At 44.3% G+C, this 21,450-nt stretch overlaps 2 protein-coding genes across 2 annotated transcripts in view; both read right to left on the bottom strand.

The window, feature by feature from the left end:
• LOC122463515 overlaps positions 1-6,320 on the bottom strand; it is a 103,783-nt gene extending 97,463 nt beyond the window's left edge. Inside the window, exons 1-5 of the mRNA XM_043533855.1 lie at positions 6,305-6,320; positions 5,118-5,363; positions 2,186-2,272; positions 1,522-1,638; positions 220-294 (exon numbers count right to left, since the gene is read on the bottom strand). Coding sequence (XP_043389790.1) covers positions 220-294; positions 1,522-1,638; positions 2,186-2,272; positions 5,118-5,363; positions 6,305-6,320 — 541 coding nt within the window. The remainder of the gene's footprint in view (positions 1-219; positions 295-1,521; positions 1,639-2,185; positions 2,273-5,117; positions 5,364-6,304) is intronic.
• The window catches only part of LOC122463514, a 53,887-nt gene continuing 37,198 nt past the window's right edge, over positions 4,762-21,450 (bottom strand). Inside the window, exons 38-44 of the mRNA XM_043533853.1 lie at positions 20,701-21,036; positions 18,321-18,430; positions 17,400-17,515; positions 11,021-11,150; positions 9,381-9,512; positions 5,484-7,517; positions 4,762-4,799 (exon numbers count right to left, since the gene is read on the bottom strand). Of these exons, the coding sequence (XP_043389788.1) occupies positions 7,299-7,517; positions 9,381-9,512; positions 11,021-11,150; positions 17,400-17,515; positions 18,321-18,430; positions 20,701-21,036 (1,043 nt within the window). The 3' untranslated portion in view covers positions 4,762-4,799; positions 5,484-7,298. The remainder of the gene's footprint in view (positions 4,800-5,483; positions 7,518-9,380; positions 9,513-11,020; positions 11,151-17,399; positions 17,516-18,320; positions 18,431-20,700; positions 21,037-21,450) is intronic.

The raw sequence follows: 21,450 nt of genomic DNA, 5'->3' as shown, positions 1-21,450 counted from the left end.
GCCTGCTGCCCTCTGACAATGCCAATTTGGCTCCAAGAAACTGCACAGAAATATTTCTGACTGCAAATTTAAATCTTTCTCTCTTGGCTTGGGCTTTGATCCCTTCCTGAGGAATACTGCTGAGATGGTATCTTCTTTTATCTTGGAAATAAACCCAACATCCTAACAAGCTTTATGTATCAGTCTCATCAGACCATCTAACTCAGTAACACTACTTACCAAGGAATTTAGGGTTAATAACTCCTTCATCTTTCAGTAGTGGTGTAAATACTACCTCTGAAGAACCTTCACCACCTGTAAGGGACAAAGGAATTTCATAAAGAGAGAAACATTTATCCTGAGGATGCACTGTCTAGTGGCCAGAATTGGGACGAGGCACCAGGAAATCTTAATCTGACAGTGACTCACTGTGTAGCTTTGGCCTAGTCATTCAGGCCAAATTTTTCAGAAGTCGCCTCTGATTGGGGGTGCCCAACTTTAGACACATTGGACTTGATATTCAGAAAGTGATGAGCACCTGCAGCTCCCATTGACTTTGACTGCAGTTGTAGGTGCTCAGCATTTCTGAGAACATAAAACCATAAGAATGGCCATACAGGGTCAGAACAAAGGTCCATCTAGCCCAGTATCCTGTCTTCCAACAGTGGCCAATACCAGGTGCCCCAGAGGGAATGAACAGAACAAGTAATCATCAAGTGACCCATCCCTTGACACCCATTCCCAGCGTCTGGCAAACAGAGGCTAGGGACACCATCCCTGCCCATCCTGGCTAATAGCCATTGATGGCCCTATTCTCCATGAACTTATCTAGTTCTTTTTTGAACCCTGTTGTAGTCTTGGCCTTCACAACATCCTCCGGCAAGGAGTTCCACAGGTTGACTGTGCATTGTGTGAAGAAATACTTCCTTTTGTTTGTTTTAAACCTGCTGCCTATTAAAAAAATCTGTGGCTTGGGTTGGGAAACCCGCAAATTAATCCTTATTGAACATTTCATCCATAATATCTCCTTGCCTCCGTTTCCCCATCTGATAATACCTGCTTTGCAAAGGGCTGTAAGATCTGTAGATGAAAGTTGCCATATAACCTGAAACTGTAAAGTCTCTTGTTTTTTTTTCTGGAAGAGGTTACAGAAGGGACTGATCAAGATAAGTCACTTTGCTCTTAAATGGAAACCTCTCTCACAATGCTGGGAAACACTCATGAACATGCTCGAAGCATAGACAGCACCTGTGAATAAGTCTGGGAAGTGCTCTGCAACTCCAGGACCCTTGTGGTAGGCTAGAGGTGTGATGGTGCCTATCCCAAAACAGAATGGTCACCATGCCCTGTACCACATCTTAAGTGGCAAAGTATCAGAGGATGTAGGAGATCTCACCACTCCCATCTGGAATGCTAGGGATAGCTGTCACCATGCCATCCAAGTGCTGGGCTCCTTTATAAACCCCCCCATATTCATCAAAAAGTTAGTGGCCGAAATGCAGAGGCATTTTCTTCTCACAGGACTGACAATGCTGTACCTACGTGTGACACCGAGGAGTACACAGATCTCTCTCTCGCTCAGAAGCTCTGAGGCATAGCAATGTTGGTTCTGAAGCAAATTTTTCGCCTGGCCACTCACGTCTGCCAGCTCAATTTCACCTGCAATGCATGGCACAGAGAAGGGCTGAAAGCCAGCGAGCAAATGAAGTCTGGGAGCAGGAGGAGTATGATTCAAGCCCATCTCTAAAATGAAAACGTTTCTTGTTCTGAGCATGAAATCTGCACAGGATCAGCTAGAATCCATAACAGGTAACTAAAATATACATCTTATTAGCTTATTTCATGGGATTTAACAAGCTCATGGGGCCTCCTTAGAGACATTGGCTTCCTGTTATGTCACACTGAGACCATGGTAGCTTGGAGCCTTTGTATGCAACTATACATGGGATTATATGCAAGAGCACCAGAGGTTGGCCTCTGTGGCCTGATCTGAACTGGAATATCAGTAGAGCCACATGGGACTTCATAGTTACAATCTGCAGGGAGTTAGCATGAACATTCTTTCAGACTTCAACCCTATAAGGCTTGATGACGCCCCCATCCTGAAAGTGAAAGTCAGCAGAAACCTGGTCTAGTGTCAAACTGCATGGTGAAGCACAGCTGTAACAAGATGATGCCCCTGGAAAGGCACAGTAACCCACCATACCTTCATTCTCACAGCCACAGCAGTGTTTGATGCTCTCCAGGAGAAGCTGGACTTTGCAGTGAATGTTAAAAAGGGTCTTTTCATTTTCTGTTGAGAAAGACATAATTCATGAGGCAAAACTTCGACTAGTTTTGGCCACTAGGAGCAGGCCCATTGAGAAAAATATGGGGCTCTGGTACATGATGTTCACTGAGGCCCCACCCCTACCATTTTGCCCCCATTTCACCCCAGTTACAGATATTGAGCTTGGGGCCTCAGTACAACTGTCTCCCTTTCCCTGCCTCTTGTCAGCCTGGCTGGGAGCTCTGCACAAAACCAAAAGCTTTCTCCCTAAGCTATTCTGGCTCAGCCTCACCCAACAGGAGTCACTTTAGGGGATGGTTGAATTCTGGATGAGGGGGGAAAAGACAGTTACCTTTTCCGTAACTGGTGTTCTTCGAGATGTATTGCTCATGTCCATTCCATATTAGGTATGTGTGCTCGCCACATGCACTGGTGGCGGCAGTTTTTCCCTTAGCAGTATCCGTAGGCCACTGTGCCTCAATGCTGACCTATCAGATCGGGACAAGTTCCTCCCGCAGGACCCTGGGGATCTTTGGCATTTGGCATATCTGCATCAGTAGACTGGTGATCTATGCCTTATGCTGCTTGACCTGTTCCAGGATCTAGAGCAGGACCAGGAGTCAGAGTGGGGCGGTCGGTAGAATCTCCCCGATCAAGAGGATTTGCGTCCTGGCGATGGGTGCCGGTGGGTGGGTGACTGGTGACCCCGTTCTGCTGATCAGTTGCAGGATCGGGACAGAGATGTTGGAGACACAATGGGTCGGTCTTGATGCTCATGCCGGGGACGTGAGCCTCTGCAGGTTACCGGCGAGCCGCGCCTCGAATCCCGCTGCTGGTGCCCAGGGTCAGGAGACCGATGAGGGCTTCTCTGAGCGTACCTCCCAAAGTCTGAGGCATGATGGTGCCGTGTGGGGAGTGCTAGTGGGATGTCTCCCGCGACGGGGAGCAGTGCTGCTGAAGTGGGGACACTCGGAATGGCCCCAAGGCAGGTTTAGCCCTGGGCTTGGGTACCGCCGAGCCAGTGTGGGCAGGACCGGTAGCGTCAGGATCTCCTGAGCTGCCTGCAGGGCCTTGGGCATCAACGGGACTTCAAGTTGACGGAGGCGGTCTTCATTGTCCAGTGTGGCAGGCATAGTACAGAAGGGGCTCGACCGCTTGACATGAGCTGGGGCCCGACTCCCTGATGGAGGTGTTGAGCCGCCCAGCACAGGTCTTGGCTCTCCTCTGGCCCTCTCCTTTCCCTTACAGGATGTGGGAGATCTTCCCGTCACAGACCTCTTGGACTTCTTGGCCGGGGCCAGAGCCAGGGAGGGGAATCAGTGCTGGCTCGTAGACGGCACCAGCGGGGCGGTCTGTACCGATGCTGCGCTGCTCGGGGCCAGGTCGGACCTCTGCTCCGGTGCTGGGGTCAATGCCGGCTCCATCAGGAGTGCCCTGAGATGGATGTCTCTCTCCTTTTTCATTCTGGGTTTGAAAGACTTACAGATGTGACACTTGTCGCTTATGTGTCCTTCTCCTAGACACCTTAAACAGCTAATGTGCGGGTCACTGATGGGCACGGGCCGCTTACAACGATTGCATACTTTAAAGCCTGGGGACCAGGGCATGCGCTGTCCCTAGGTTGTGTCCTGTCTGGGACCAACTAACTAGAACTAACACTAAGGGTAAATACTAAACTATATACAACTAGTTTACAAAGAAACATTCAAGAGATACATTGAACTAAGCGAAAGCTAGCTGAAGCAGCAGCAGTTCCAGCACCGTCACTGGCAGCAAGAAGGAACTGAGGGTGGGGGGAGCCGGTGGCCCCCTCTTATACCACGCCATGCGGGCGCCACTCCAGAGGGTGCCAGAGCCGGTCCCCTATGGATACTGCTAAGGGAAAAACTTCCGGCACCACAGTGCTAGGGTGACCTACATTTTAGGACCAAGCCTTAGGCTCCTTCAGGCCCTTAGGACCAGATTTTTAAAGGTGTTTAGGCACTGCTGAACTCAGCTTTGCAATCCCTTACTGATTAAGGAGTCTAAATGTAATTTTAAAATGTAATTAAACACTTAGGATCCTAAATCTCATCAACTGTCAAGGGGATTTTGGCTCTTAATGGCATAAAACCTTTTTGAAAATGAGATTTATGTGCCTGAATCAGTTAAGGATTGCAATGCTGAGCCTAGTAATGCCTAAATACCTTTGAAAAATCTGGGCCTAAATCATTTTTGAAAATGCAATTTAGGCTCACAAGTCACTTAAATATTTTTGAAAATTTCACCCCGGAAACTTTTCACTTACCTTCTCCTAACATTAGAGCTGGACAAAAAATGCCAAGTATTTTTTGTAGGAAATTTTGAAAAAGAAAATCACTTTCTACACAATATTTTGGTCTTTTTTCCTGCCAAAAACAGGATACCAAGTGGTGACAGGAATGCTAGCTTTATTGCCTCTTTTGTCCTGAGTGACTAAGTTCCTTATGGACATGTAGGGGGCAACAGAAATGCAAGGCTGGCAAGTCACTTACCTCCATGAAGCACCGTTATAAACATTTCTACCAGTAACCTAAAAAAAAAAGCAAAAGACCAGTAACAACTTTCCCACTATCTTATACTGACACAGGAAAGCAATCCCTGAGCCTGGCCCGCTGCGAATGCTCTGAGTTAGGTGTTTGCTCTTAACCAAGTTGTGTTCCCTAGACTCCTCCTGCCCTGTCCTTTGCTAAAAGCTCCTCCAGGGGTGCTGGTAAGTGGCTATGTTCTCCCAAGACAGAGCTGCAACGGTAACCAGACACCATGTTCCAGTTTGCCTGTGCAGGCCAAGAAAACTCAGAACCGAGGCACAGAAGGAGTGAGGGAAACAACATCTAAGAGGGGTAGGTACCTGAAAAACAATCCTCAGGGGAAGGACCCTGAAATTCCTGCACATCCGACCAGGCAACCACCTTGTAAAAGCCAAACTGAGCACGTCTGTCCTGGCTGCCAGGTGCCAGCGTGCCCTGTTTCTCTCGCTGATGACGCCACCTGTAGATACGCCATGCAGAAGTGCTCTGTAAACATTTGTTTGTGCTTAGGAACCTGCAGGGCTCAAAAGCCTCTTCCTGAGGCAACAGCTGAATAAGTACTGCTTCTATCAATTAAAGGGGCCCGGTCCAGGTGGCTGGAATCTACTAGCAGGCACCTGCCTGTGTGGGTTGCCAAGGTGTTATGCTGGCTCCCAGCCAGGCAGCTTTATCGTACTATACCTTACCTGGAAGAGATCTGAAGACACCTGGGGGTGGGGGTGGGGGTGGGGGGCAGGAGGAGGCTCCAGTCCTGCACTGCAGAAGTCAGACACATTTCACAGCCAAGCCAGACTCCATTTGCCTTCCTTACAGGCAGGGCTGAGGATGTGACAGATTTTTTATTTTTGAAAAAGGTCATAAATCTACAATAGGTTTCCAAGATATGGGCTGTGGGCAGCCACTCTACTCTCAGCAGGAATCACTGGAGGCACTGGTGTAGGGGTGCTGGATGCCTGGATGGGAGATCTCACTGCTACACGCCAGCCTCACCCTCTCCCAGCAAAAACGCTGTCCAGAATAATGTAGGCACACTGGCTGCAGAGAGCGTTTGTAGCTACTGTAGTCCGAGTGTCTGGCAGCAGAAGCTGATCCTAGGAATAGTGCTGGGCACTGGCTCAAAAGGCACTCCCAGCAGGAGTCTCTGCAGGAAAAGGTGTTGGATGTCAGGAAGCGGTTCAAGACTTTCCCAGCTTGACTAGAGAGTGGAGTGACTCAGTTTCACGTTCATTTATAGCACAAACAGTTGAAAAAAGGATAAGTGAGCGCAGTGACAATTTAAGAGAGGGAGATTTTAAATGTTCCATTGAAGTTCATTGCAAAATCCTTCCTTGCTAGCATGAGATACCAAAAACGAAGCTCAAATAAATAAGACTTGGTAGTTATGCGTATGGTACAAGAGGGCCTCATGGAACAAGTGGGACAGTAACAAGGACCAGACTAGCTAAAATTCTGTCCCTTTGTTTTCCTATTTCTTCATTTCACTTGGTTTTTGACATGAATAATTTACCATACAAAACTGTCATTTTAACCTAAGAACAAGAATGATTTGGACTCCCACGTGTGTTTTGGATCTGAAGTTTTTCAAATAAATTACTTTAAAATCCACTCCATAAATCACAGCAATTATTCCTCCCCCGCCCGCCGCTGGCATTTTTACCTTTTAAAACATTTTTTTCTTTCTAAGTTTGAATTTCACCATTCCAATGTAAATTGCTTTGAGATCCATGGATGGAAAGGGCCAAGTTTTATTATTAATTAGCCATTTGATAACAGGCCTATGAAATTCAGCATGAGGGGCAACAATCGCAATATCCTCACAGATGTCTTTGGTATTTCCTGATCCACACTTCTTGGAACTGACATTGCTGCTTGAGTTAATGTTCCTAAGCTATTAAAAATCAGACCAGGTAGGATGAAAGCAACCTTTTTTCCAGGAAAACAAATAACCTTAAGGGTGTAGCCTGCATGAGAGGCACATAATTTATTTTGCTGATGGGCAGGGATTTCCTACAATGTATGTGAAGAGTTTAATTTCCTACTCACTTTTTGTCTCACTTATTGAGAGTGGTACATTCAGAATCAGTGAACCAAGTTAAGAACATTGATATCATTTTCAGCCCTGCACAATTATGGATGATTAACAGCGAGTAGGAATACATTTGAGTCTATGCCTTCACAGCTGTAAAGAATGTATATATGTAGGAACTACAGCATGCATCTATCAGTGTGAATATGAAAATCTCTCTCTGTACATGTGCATCTGTTCATGAACATATGTATTTGTATCAAACTGTATCCATTAGTGTCTTTGTTTCTGTGCATGTATTTATCTGCTGATATGTGCCCAAATAACCCAAAACATGCATGTGTGCGTATTGAAGGTTGTGTATCCTCATATATGCATGTCACTGTGTGTATGTACATGTATGACTGTCCCATGGAAATTTGGTGCACAGTGCTGTTCGCCCCAGCAATGATGGAACATCATCAGTTGGATGCTTTTAGCTGGTACAAAAGGATTGCTGGAGTCCTTCAGGAGATGAGCTGGTAGCCGTTGTGGTTTGCAGAAGATGAAACAGCTCAGATTCTGTGTCTTTAATTCTCTGAGCAACACAGCTCCTCTTAATTTCCAGCAACTGGGCCTGGTCTCTCTTCGCGGCCCAGGATTCTAGCTGCTCTGTGAAGTGTTGTGCTTCCTTCTCATGAATCCTGCCCAGTGTCTGCCATAAAAATGTAAAATAAAACAACAGCACACTCCCATGGAGTTAGACAGCAGCAACTAGCAGCTACATCTTGCCTGAGGCAGCCTGGTTTAGTGGGTAGAACGTAGCACTGAGAACCAGGAGACCTGGGTTCTAGTGATCTTGAGCAAATGAAAAACTGTCAATCACATGTCTGTACAATACCCGCCTTTGTAGAGCACACCAAGATCAAGGGTTCAAAAATGCTTTCGATGTGCAATTATTATCATCCTTTGCTTATAGGGAATCCATCCTAAGACCCAGATTCAGTGGGTATGTCTACACTGCAATCAGAGGTGTGATTACAGCACATACATAGACATATCTGAGCTAGCTTTCATGTAGTTAGCTTGGGCACCGATAGCAGTGAAGATGTGGCAGCACTGAAGTCTGTGCAGTTGCTTTTTGAGTTAAGTGGATCAAAGCTAGCTCAGGTATGGCTATATGTACCGGAGTCACACAGCCATTGGCAATGTAGACATACCCACTATCTTACACTGACTATTTTGGTTACCAAATTATAACATTGGTCATCATCTATTAAAGATTCACAGCCACCTCCAGGAATATATTCCATGTGGAAGCCATTCCCTTTATATCCATATTTTTGTCCTCTTGTTTACTGAAAGGGGCATATTTGCATAAAGAGAACCAGGATCTTCATTCTCCTGCTGGTTAATCCCCACTGCAAGTCACAAACCTTGGTTGCTTCATAATCCATCTCCACAGCAACTATCTGTGATGCTACAAACAGAAAGCTCTGACAGATGAGCTCTTAGGAAATAGAAATCCTATATTCATGCAACTGCTCACTGTGACAAGATATGAAGGAAAAGAACAACAAGAAATGAGAGACAGAAGTAGGACTAGTTCTCAACTGAATGTTTTTCAAAGTTTTCTACAGAGGGCTCTGGAAAGCTGCAATTTCATCTGGAGTCTGTAGCTACATGCAATGTTTGGACTGTGATTAATTATACCTTTCAATACTTCTATAGCAACATAAAAGTTTGCAAAGTGTTTTACATGTTCCAATGAATTAAACCTCACAACTGCTGTGAAAGTATCACTTATAGCCCATTTTATGGATGTAGAAACGGAGGGAGAGAGAAGTAAAGTGACTTGCCCAAGATCATACATGGAGCCAGGCAAAGAGCTGGGAATAGAACTGAAGAGTCCTGATGCTGTTCCCTGCTCAAACCACTAGTCTACACTGCCTTACTGTTCTAGCAGAAGCTGATCTTATGGAGACCCACATACATGTTATAAAGTTATCCGACTTTTAGATCACACCATGCCCTGCTAGGGGCTTAGAGAAGTTTGGGTTCTATTAATAACCACAAAGTTCAATAAGCTTGCAGAATCCAAGACCAGCTTTCCTCTCCTTTTCCCTGTGCTTCAGCAGATATCTTGTTTGGCTGGATCTGCATAGGTAAATGTCTGACCGTCTGTTGCCACCTATATTCTGGGGCTAGTTTCCTGGAGCACAGGGTTGTCAGCCTGCATGAAGCAATGATGCCATGCCATTTGTGTCACAACAGGAGACTAAGTGATGGGAACACAACCTTACAGGGCAAACTGCATGACAAAAGACTTTATCCTGGAGAAAAAACTTTCCCCTTCTCTGATGAACTGAACTCATGATACTGGAATTGATGGGTCTGCAGGAAAGGAGACAACTGGTTCAGGGATGTCCGAACTTTTCACTTATCCTGGCTCTTCACCCTCACCTTTTGCAGCACAGGAGGCTGAATCATTAGGGGCTGCACCAAGGCGAAGGTGAGCTGTTGTGGACACCTCTGTGAAGCTGGTAAATGCACCAAGTCTATGAAAAGTGGTTCATACCGCAAATGATTCCTCCTGGATTCTGAGCTTCTGGTCCAGTAGTTCTTCCTCCTTCTGGCTTGTCAAGGCCTGCACTGTAAGCTGGAAGAACTCCTCATTTAGCCCATCCAGCATCTTCTCCAGCTTCGCAACCTTCCACAAGAAAACACAGGCTATTGAGACCCTTCAGTCAAAAGAGCCCTCCAGTGTGCAACCAAGCCAACTGACACTCAAAGGAACTGAAGCCCCAATCCTTTCCACATGGAAATACACAGCACTTGGATGCAGAGGTGGAATAAATATGATAAAAAGTGTTGGAGAGCTCACATTACCTAATTGCAGCCTTTCCCAGCAGGAGTCCCTGCTGGGGATGGTTAGATGTGCAAGCTATGTGGGAGGTCACAGGTGCTGTAATACCATCAAGAAGAAAGAGTACCAGAGCAATGGCTGTGAGTACAGCCCCCGGGTTGTCTTACCAAGAGTGACAATAAAGAGTGGTAGAGCAGTGACACTGGGGGGAGCACCTATTCTCTTCTAAGAGTTGGCTGTCTGTCTGTCATACTAACAAGGCTTTCAAAACTTACTAGAAATTTTGTGTGCCCATCTTTCAAGGGGCCAGATTTCCAGAGTGCAGGTGCTTAGCACTTTCAGATCCTCTTGCCCCTTTAGGATGCATTAAACCACGCACCTCAAAACTGAGGCAACGGTGGAAATTTTAAAATAAAAGACTGGAACATGTCATAAATTCAACTTCTTCAATATAGAGGGGTCTAATTCTCCTCTCTCTTATGCTGCTGAAAACCAGGAGTAATTCCACTGACACTGATGGAATAACATCAGGGAAGAACTGAATGAGCTGAAGGAGAATCAGATTGTCACACGGTGGCTGGCACCTGTGAATAAAGCAGGTACAGCTCTCTTGCGCCACAATAGGGGCTCCCAGTTTGGCCAGTTAAGAGGGTGAGCAGCACCAGAGGCTATAAAAGGTCAGGGAAAGACCTGGTGAGTGTCATTTAAGAAAATTCAGGAGGCTGGAGGGGGATCTCTGGGGAAAGCTGCAGAGAGCAGAAAGTTCTCAGTACACCCTCTCTGGAAAGAGGGAGGAATTATCAGGAAGCCAGTGAAGGGTCTAGCCAGCTGTCCTTCCTGAACCTGAGACAGTCAAGGCCAGAGAAGGCTGGAGGCTGAGAGCAGGAGAGGAAGATGTTTTCTGACTCCTCGAGCCAGAGAGCTGAAGCCAGCGGGCCAAAGAGGCTGCTCTGAAGAGCTGGGGCACGGTGAGGGATGCTGGGACTGGGTTGGAAAGCCAGGTCATGGCGAGGAACACGGGGGCTGGGCTGGAGAGCCGGGGCATAGTGAGGGACACCGAGACGTGATGAGGGATACCAGGGCTGGGCCAGAGAGCTGGGGCATGGAATGCCAGAGCTCTATTTGATGTATTGCCTGGATTATGGTGTTGGTATTTGTTATATGCGTGACTTTTTCTTCTGTAATAAATTATCCCCACAAGGGCCATTTGTACTCAAGGACACTTTGGACTATTTCTGGGGACTCTGAAGGATGGAAAGTAAGATGGGTGGGCCTGTCATGCCATGGCGGCAGGAGAGCATGCCACGTGGGGTCGCCCTATGATACAGGCCCACAGCCTATGAGCAACTGACCTCAATGCCAGAGGAATCTGCATTTCTCTTATTGCTCTCACCACTCCACTTCATTGCTCCTTTTCTCCCTGAACTTTGCATCATATCTTGAATCTCCGCCTGAAGCTGAAAACATCGGTAATGTTGCAACCTAGAAACAGAAAACACAACATGTACTTCCAGTATGACTCCTCTGATCACCCTCCAGAGTCTCCATTTTAATTCCTTCTTCACCTGCAATAGACGGGAAGGGAGTTGGGGAAAGAGGATGAGAGAGTGAACGGATTCACTTGCAAACTCATCGCAAGCCTGGAAGCAAGTCTGATAGGGTATGTCTACACAGCCCAGGTCTAGAGATTTGAACTAGCAGGTCTTGTGCTAGTGCTGTAAAAACAGCTGTGTAGACAGTGCTTTGAAGCTGTGGCTTGGGCTCTGAATCCCACCCCTTTACCTAGGGCCCACATAGCTTCAGTAGAGCAAAATCTGACTACTTCATAGTTTCCTTTCTCCAGAAAAAGCTATTACAACTAACAAAGCTACTCAATATCCAGCACATTCCAACTCTCCCTTGACTCTGGGTGGGTTTGACATATTTTGGGCACCTGTTGCAGGTCCATGCAGCATAAGTACACTGTGAAATTTGTCCTATAGAGAACATTCATGTAGCATAAGGGGTGGAACCAAAAGCAAGCAATGAGACTCCCACCATTTTTGTGTGTGTGGAGAAGACAGTCTAATAATGCTAATCGCTGGGAATTTCCCCCTGCTATTTAGCTTAAATATTCCTTAGCTCAGTCTCATCTTGTTATTCCTTCAATGGTCCATCCTATCGCAATCTTCCTCCCGCCTTGGTATTAGACCCTTCATGTACCTGTAGATAGCTGTCACATCACCCTCAAGCTACGCTGCCCATTTTCACTGGTAGCTCTTTTAATAAATCATTGCAGAAAGCCTGCAGTGTTATTTGGCTCATAGAACTCTTCCTGGGAGATTGAAGGAGAAGGAACTGCGACATCTCTCATCCTCATTACAACTTTACATTTATATAGCAATAATTTTAATAAAGTACTTTACAAATATTAATTAAGTACACCTCATAGCCCCTGATGTGAAATAAGTAGGTCATATTAGTTCCATTTTTTGCAAATGGGGAAACTGAGGCTAAGACGGGGGAGGGTGAGTCACTTGCTTGACTATTAGAACCCTAGAGTGCACAGACCAGTAGACCACACCTCTCTCACTGCACGTAAAGCATTCTCTGGGATCCTTTCCAGGGCTCATAGTCAGAAACTCAACTCGGATGCAATATCAGTGGCAACAGCTGCACCCATGGCTTTGATCTGTATCCAAATGCAACTTTGAAAGCAGAAGCAAAGTAGACTAACACAAGAGTAGGCGAGATATATACCAATTATCTAATTAGGCAAAACTCAATATAGGAATGTACAGCACTTTTGCGCTGTAATTCCACATGGAGCAATTAATAGATTCACAGATTCAAGGGCAGAAGAGATCACTGTGATCGTCTAGTCTGACCTCCGATATAATACAGGCCAAAGAACTTCCTCAAAATAATTCCTAGAACAGATTTTTTAGAGAAACACACTGTCTTGATGTAAAAATTGTCAGTGACAGAGAATCCACAAGGATCCTGGGTAAATTGTTCCAATGGTTAATTACTCTCACTGTTAAAAATGTACGGCTTATTTCCAATCTGAATTTGTCTAGCTTCAACTTCCAGCCGTTGGATTCTGTTATACCTTGCTCTGCTAGATCAAAGAGTCCATTATGAAATATTTATTCCCTATGTAGGTACTTATAGGCTGTGATCAAGTGAGCAGTGCCACCCTTTAACCTTCGCTTTGCTAAGCTAAGTCGAGTGAGCTCCTTGATTCTATCCCTATAAGGCAGACTTTCTAATCCTTTAATCATTCTTGTGGCTCTTCTCTGAACCCGCTCCAATTTATCAACTTCCTTCTTGAATTGTGGACACCACAACAGGACACACTATTCCAGCAGTTGTTGCACCAATGCCAAAAGCAGAGGTAAAATAATTTCTCTGCTCCTAATTGAGATTCCCCTGTTTACGACTCCAAGGATCACATTAGTCCTTGTGGCCACAGTATTGCACCGGGATCTTATGTTCAGCTAATTATCCACCACGACCCCCCAAATCTTTTTCAGAGTCACTGCTTCCCAGCATAGAGTCCCCCGTCTTGTAGGTATGGTCTATGTTCTGTATTCCTAGAGGTAGACATTTACGTTTAGCTGTGTTAAAATTCATATAGTTTACTTGCATCCAGTTTACCAGGTGATCCAGATTGCTCTGTATCAATGATCTGTGTTCTGCACTATTTACCACTGCCCCAGTTTTGTGTCATCTACAAACTTTATCAGGGATATTTTTTTCTTTTCTTCCAGGTCATTAAAAATATTAAATAGAGTAGGGACAAGAACAGGTCCCTGTGGGACCCCATTAGAAACACATCTGCTCCATGATTATTCCCCATTGAAAATTATACTTTGAGACCTATCAGTTAGCTAGCTTAATCCATTTGATGTGGGCCATATTAATTTTATATTGTTCTAGTTTTTTTAAAATCAAACTGTCATGTGGTACCAAGTTCAATGCCTTTCAGCAGTCTAAGTATATTGCATCAACACTATTACCTTTATCAACCAAACTTGTAATCTCATCAAAAAAGATATCAAGTTAGCTTGACAGGATCTATTTTCCATAAATCTATGTTGGTTGGCATTAATTATATTACCCTTCATTAATTCTTTATTAATTGAATCTCCTATCAGCCACCCCATTATCTTGCCTGGGATTGATGTCAGACTGTCAGGCCTATAATTATCCGGGCCATCTCATTTACCCTTTTTAAATAGTGGCACAATGTTAGCTTTCTTACAGTTTCTGGAACTTTCCCAGTGTCCCAAGACTTATTGAAAATCGACATTAATGTTGTCAGCTGTCAGCTCTTTTAAAATTCTTGAATGCAACTTATCTTGACTGACTGATTTAAACATGTCTACCTTTAGTACTGTATTTACTCGTTCATTAGCCCATTTGTTTATAAGCCAACCCCCCCAAGATGGATAGGAAAAAATAGTAAAAACTGTATGACCCTTTCATAAGCCAACCCTATATTTCAGGGGTTGGCAAACTTTGGCTCCTGGCCCATCAGGATAAGCTGCTGGCGGGTCAGGACGTTTTGTTTACCTGGAGTGTTCACAGGTACGGAGCCTCTCAGCTCCCAGTGGCCGCGGTTTGCTGTTCCCAGCCACCACTTCCCATAGCTCCCATTGGCTGGGAACGGCAAACCGCGGCCACTGGGAGCTGAGGGGCTCCGTACCTGTGAACGCTCCAGCTAAACAAAACGTCCTGACCCGCCAGCGGCTTACCCTGATGGGCCAGGAGCCAAAGTTTGCCAACCCCTGCTATATTTTAAAAGCTGGTGTCACAGGAAACACTCAAAAGTTTTGCTAGAATTATTTTAATGCAATCTAATGAAAAACCTGTTGTTGTTAAAATAATAACTGAACAAATATGTATTCACCTTCAAAATTACAGTCAATATTTAAAATCAGTAAATGGATATTTAAAACAAGTAACTTAGAACAATATGAGATTTTAAAAAGTCTTAAAATTCTTCAAAGTCTGAATCAGTCTCTGATTCACCAAACAGTTCATTAAACTCTGCTTCAGTCACAGCTGCACCTGCATTGTCATTGTAGACTTCAGACTCAGATTCCTTCTCATCATCAGCCTCTGTTGTGTCATCATCAAATATGGCACCATCTTCTGACCCGTCGAGTGCATTGCTGATACAGCATTTCCTAAATGATTTTTCTATCATTTCCGAGGGAATGGACACCACACGTCCTTGATCCACTGGGCGACCAGATTGATTTCTGGCTTCATAAGATTCCTGCCTTTCGTCAACTTTGCCATGCCTGAGCACATCCATTCAGACCACATTTTGCGTAGCCTGTCTTTAAAGGGTTTGTTCAGGCAGACATCAAGCAAAAAAAAATCAAGACGTTGTAGAACTGAAGTTAAGCTTCCAGGTATTACAGCCAAAGTAGTTTTCATATTTTTGGCCACATTTTTCACCTCATCCATCTTGTGTGCCCTGAACATGTCCCAGACAAGCATAGCAGGTTTCTTGAAAAGTGCTCCTGGTCTCTTATTCCACACTTTTTTCAGACATTCAATAGTCCCACTTTCATTCATCCATCCCTTTTCGTGTGCACATACGATGACACCAGCAGGAAATTTCATGTTTTTAGGCAAGGTTTTTCTTTTAAAAACAACAACAACAGGAGGGAGCTTTGATCAATTTGCCCAACATCATAAAACCACCGTACAATGGATTTTTTCATGGCCAGTGGTTTTAATTAAAACTGTTTTTTCACCAACACCGGTTACCATTCTGTTGCTTGGGAGATCGAATGTCATCGGTGTTTCGTCCATATTTCCTATTTGTGACAGTTCAAATGCATATTCCTTTTGATATTTTATAATAAACCTTTGGAAAGATTCGATTTTTTCTTCCAGATCTCTCAGCAGCTTTTGCGCTATCTTTGTTCGCTGACGAAGCCAAGAGACCATGACGGTTCATGAAGCGAGTACACCAACCCGCTGATGCGACAAACATTGATGGCTTTACTGACTTGTATTTGTCATCTTTCGACATTTGCAGAGCACACAGACCAATTCCAGTTCTAGTGCCAATGTACCCATTTTGTCGACATTCAACAACCCAATTATGTAGGTCTTTCTCCAGCTCAGGAAATGAAGCGCACCTCTTTGGACATTTTTTCTTGCTTCTTGGCATGTCTTTTAGTGTTGTTTTATTTTTTCGCCAATCTCTTACTTGCTTCTCATTGATACAGAATTCACGAGCAACAGTGCAATTACTGTTTGCTTCTGCATATTCAACAACTTTAAGTTTGAACGCTGCGTGATAAGCAGACCTTTTTCTTTTGATTTCACTGTTGTTCATTTTAAATACTAGTATGAAAATAGATGATTATTATTGTAGTTACAGATTTTTTAGGACTTTACAGATGAATATCACCTGCTTTATCACTGTCAAATTATTATTGTTCTTTGTTTATTTCAAAGCAGCCCTGTAGATTGGCATGTCTGTGGCGATAACAGGCTATTTCAGTTTTATTAGAGATTCTATCTCTATATATTTTCACATTGGCTTGAGGCTTATGAGGTCCATTGGTAGAAATGCATGAAGAGATCAAATTACACACCAGGACTGACACCAGTGCTATAGTACTATCGTTCATTCTATTTTTCTGATTGGCTTGTAAGGCAGAGCATTTTGTGAAATGCATGGGTCAAATGTCATGCAGATCTGCAGCACTGCTCTTTTAGTATTCCGTTCAAACCAATCTAGTCCACTAAACAAAGCCTTTGCAACTTTAAAAGGCTGCAGTATTGACATAAATAAGTGGGTCAGCAAACTTTGGCTCCCGGCCTGTCAGGGTAAGCCGCTGGAGGGTTGGGATGTTTTGTTTACCTGGAGCGTCTGCAGGCATGGAGCCCCTCAGCCACTTCCCGCAGCTCCCATTGGCTGGGAACGGCGAACTGCGGCCACAGGGAACTGAGGGCCTCCATGCCTGCAGACGCTCCATGTAAAAAAAATGACAATGTATTAGATATTCAATTCAATGATTTCGTAGAGTTTAAAATCATCAAATTTTGGTGTAGACTCGTTTATAAGCTGACCCCCGCTCTTTGGTGCATCACTTTTTTACCAAAAATATTCGGCTTATGAACGAATATATACGGTATCTCTTGTTTAACATCATCCTGAGATACTAGTGGAATGGAAAGAGTGTTATCATCATACGATGAGACTACTTCAACTGTCCTTTCCCAAATACAGAACAGAAATATTTATTGAACAATTCTGCCTTTTCCGCATTATTATTGATAATTGTAGTATTTCCATCTGCTAACGGACCAATTCCACTGACAGGGTTCTTTTTGTTCCTCATATACTTAAAAAAACCCCACCCAAACCTCTTCTTATTGTCCTTAACTCTGCTGGCCATAGATTTCTCCTTGTGTCCCTTCCCTTAAAATTTGTTTCCACAATTCCTAACTTCTGATTTATGTTCACTACTATGAGTTTTCCCTTTTGTCAATTATCTCTCTCTCTCTCTAGCTAGCTGCCTTTACTTCCCCTCTAAATTAGGTTGTTTTTTTAACCAAAAAAGCCATTTTCCTTGACTGTGGAATTGTGTCTTTTGCGCCATCTAGTAAAGTGTTCTTAAACAGCTCCCGATTATCATCCACATTTTTCTGATTCAATTCTTCCTCCCAGTTGATATGGCTCATAATTGTTTTTAACTGTGTGTTGATCTCCAGTACCTCTCATGTTGGACTTTCTCAAGGAATTGGGGATCTGGTGACATTCGGATGCTCAGAAGTTCTTCAAATATTGTCTGGGAGTCAAAGCATGTGGATGGTTTGTCTTCTGCAGGATCCTAAAATGAGCACCCAGAGTAAGGAAACAACAGTGTAAACACCAGAGGGTCAATCAAAAGAGCAACGTTTCTTCTGTGATCACACTGTATACTGCAAAAGTCCTGCAGGGAAATTAACTAACTAACCTGATGAGGATTGCTGCCTCTCATTGCAGAATTATTGCCATTCAGAGGTTCTTTATCTAAACTAGTGATGGACATACACCACTAAGTTCAGATCCAGATCTAGAATTTGAACAATCCCCATGGTTTAGGAGACTTCAGACCTGAGGTTTTATTGTGTGTCTGGTTCTACTCCACATACAAAGCAAATACTAGGGACAGTAGAAGGCCACTCATCTGAAGAAGGCATTCTTTAAGCTTTGTAGACTAAGGGTAAATTTCTATTCACTGCTCTGTACTGTGGATCACTATTCATCCCTGAGATCAAAGGGCACTTTGGATGTGGAATGAGAGCAGAGTATAGACTCCCCCTGAAGTTTGAGGTTCATGCTTCCCATGTTTCACTTTTGGGTTGTTAAAAGTGAAACTCAGCAGCACCTCCGAGCTTGGTGCTGATACCATGTAAACCCACTAAAGTGTAATGAATTCACATCAAAACCATCACTCAGCCCCAGGTATGCTCAGGAGGTTCCTTAATGCATCAACAAACCTTGCATGAAATTTGAATTTGCAACAAACCCAGCTAAACCAGGCAAATTTTGGGTGTATTGGAGCACATTTCACACTGCTCTAATCCACTGTCCCCTTGATCTGCATGTGTGATTTTCACTGCCACTAATGGAAGTCACATAATCTCAACTACCTTCTCTACTGCTCCCCAGGAACACTGGAAAAAGGCATTGGCTAGAGCTGTGATGCCTCTGTTGAGTTCTATCTGAAAGCAAGAATGAGCACTGGCAGCTGCTGTCGATCCTGGAGAAAGACAAAAGTAGACAGAGTCAGACCCCGTTCACACCACTCACCTTTAGCAATCAGAGTCCTTTTAATCCAATCGTGTAACCTCGTTAGCCATTAAATAGCCTCTCCACTGAGTGCACATGGTAGCAGACAAAATAGCAGCAAAGGCAAAAGTAACCAAAGCATCTGTCCCGCAGAAACAGTTTTAGAAAGAATGGAGGATGACAGTGAGAGACACAGGGTCTCCATACACACTGAGGAAGTTTCCCCAAACACTGCAGTTGGGTTTTACAACTAGTTTATGTGAACCAGGTTTAAAATCAGTAAGAATCTGTAGAACACATCCCCACAGTAGACAGGCTGATAGTGTCAAAGGGACTGTGGCTGGTGGAACCACAGGACAGCTACAACTAGAAACAATAACTTCCTTCTCCTTTACTAATGCTAATTAGCAAGAGATTAAACAAAGAAAGAGAGAGAGAGAGAAATAAACAAAAATCCACGCCTCATTGCAAAAACAGAATTACACATTGTAATGGCAAGGATGAAGTTGGTCAATCTGACAGTATAATGTTCAGAATGCCACAGTAACATTGTACGTGTGTAATACATTGTGTTCCAATGGAACTCAAAGTATGTCCTACACTCTATAGGTCTGATTTTCAGGGATGCTGAGGACTGCAGTTGTGGTGGTAGGCGCCCATCACCGCTGAAAATCTGGCCCTATATGTGTAGCCGCCTTCCAGTGATGCAAGGGGGTAACCAACAAACCAAAGACAAGCTGTAGTTGTGGGAGAACAATGTTCACCAAGGACATTGGGACAAACCCCTATCCTTACAAAAAGTGCCATGAGATCTTTAGGGCTTGCTTCTATTCTCACAAAAGAGAAGCAAGTCCTTGATGTCCACATCAGGAAGATGGGACCTTGACTTTTAAGGCAAACTCCATGTTGGTCAGAAGGATGAAGGGCTGAGCTGAACTTAATGGTATTTGAACCTATAGTTCCAGACATTTCAAACCTGATACTCAGAGTCCTGAGACAACCCCTCTGGCCGCCGGTATATGGAAAAAACCAACAGCCATGTTTCTTTATGGGGAATGTCTAACTTGGATTGATGATGATGCTATCCTAAAGTTAATTAAAGGAATCAACCTGGATACTCAGCAGCCTGCCAACCCAGCTAGCAAATGTATACTACTTTCACTATCCTTGGACATGTACAACCCATCTAGCATACACCTAGACCTATTTTCTACATATATATAGATATAAACAAAAGCATAATTAAGTTCAGTGACCAGAGGGGGGAATCTTGAGATTGGGGATGATCTAGGAGCTTTGGGATTCAGCTCCATTGGTTTCAGATCAGTAGCTCAAAAGCAGCATAGAGACCTCTAAAACTCATTAGCTGAAGTTATAGAAAGTGGCTCTGAAGCATCACTGAATTCCAAAGCTCTGCATGTGATGGGCAGACATTTCCTTGTTGTGTGATTTGCATAGTAAATTACAGGGTAGATGCATGCTCTCTTTCTCTTGCCAATGATCCACTGTGACGCACAAACACCACTAGCTGCTTTCTGCAGTGATGTAATGATAGTCAGGCGTTGGAGCTATGGAAAAAATTGTGCAAACACCTTTAAAGAACAGACCTGTTCACTCATCAGCTCTGAAGCTTGCAAAGGGATAGAAAATAAGAGTGAAATCAAGGCTAAATCCTCAGCTGGTGAAAATCAGCATAGCTCCATTGACTCCAAGATTTATTTAGACTGTAGGGTCTTTGGGGCAGGGACTATCATGTTGAATTTGTGCAGCACCTAGCACAATGGGGTTCTGGTCCATGACTGGGCACCATGTTAATACAAATTATAATTATAATTTTAACAGCTGGAGACCTGGCTCTCAAAGGATTCAAACACTCAATGAAAGCCTCCCTTGTACTGGGCTGTGATCCTACTGCTGGAGAGTGCCCAGGGCCTTTGAAGTTACTCCTCTGTTCCTAGTTTTGGGCCTCAGTATCCAGGCCAGAAAGGGCCCGAAGGATCTGGAGAAAGGAAACAACACAAGTGATGTCACGTAGAGCAGCACTGCAGGATTCTAGATAGAGCTGTGTCCAGGAGCAAAGAAAACCAAACTTTTCCCAGACAGCAAACTCTTACCAAGCAACAAAGAAATTATTGGGGCTATGAAGACATGCCTATAAAAGAACCTGTTCCTCACCTGCTGAGTCACAGATAGAGTATAAATAGCGGACACCCTGCTCCCATTGATTGCTGGCACTCATACCTGCTTTGATCCATGCCATGGCATTCAACAGGATGGCTATAAATTCCCCGGCATTCTCCAGACGTGCTGAACATATATACAGGAACCTGTTGGTAGCATCATAGTAGGAATCTCCAGGGCTTTGGAGAGCCTCTTGGACCCTTTCCGGGCTTTGGTCTGGGACTGTCTGAGCCAACATGAGTACCACAGCTGGGTGGGAGCAGGCCCGGCTTAGCAGGCGAATCACAGTGCAGCCAAAGCGGTAAACAACAAACTGGCGAGGGGACAAGCTGGCCAGATCTGTGGTGATCAATGAATTCCTGGTGGACCTTGGAGAACTGTCACTCAAATATGCCTCTGGAAAAGAAAAGACACAGGAATTCAGGTAAGCAATCTAGCATCATTCCCTGCTCCCTGGAGCGGTCTTCTTCCCTCTGTCAACCAATACCATTTCCTGCTCCCTGGGGATGTCCTCCACCTGTAAACTAGCACCATCCCTCCACTATCCACAGCTCTCCTCCTTCTTCTGTGAAATTCTCCACAATAAGCTACAATTCTGCAAGCTATTTCCTTCCCATTATCACAGGCTTCCAGAGAGATACTTTCTGGGGATGCACAGAGTGTAGGTGTAATGGCACCCTGCACAGAGAATTATGCCATTATAAACTGTTGGGTTCTTTAAAGCAGGCTGGGGCAAGCGAGCCCAGTATCCGCTGCCAAGCCACGCTTTTGTGGTCTCCATATACAAACTGTCACATGGTGATACTTCCC

The sequence above is a fragment of the Chelonia mydas genome, chromosome 22, assembly GCF_015237465.2.
Source record: "Chelonia mydas isolate rCheMyd1 chromosome 22, rCheMyd1.pri.v2, whole genome shotgun sequence".
Taxonomy (NCBI): Eukaryota; Metazoa; Chordata; order Testudines; family Cheloniidae; genus Chelonia; species Chelonia mydas.
Note: the sequence above shows the minus strand (reverse complement) of the source record. Positions and strands in the feature narration are given on the sequence as shown.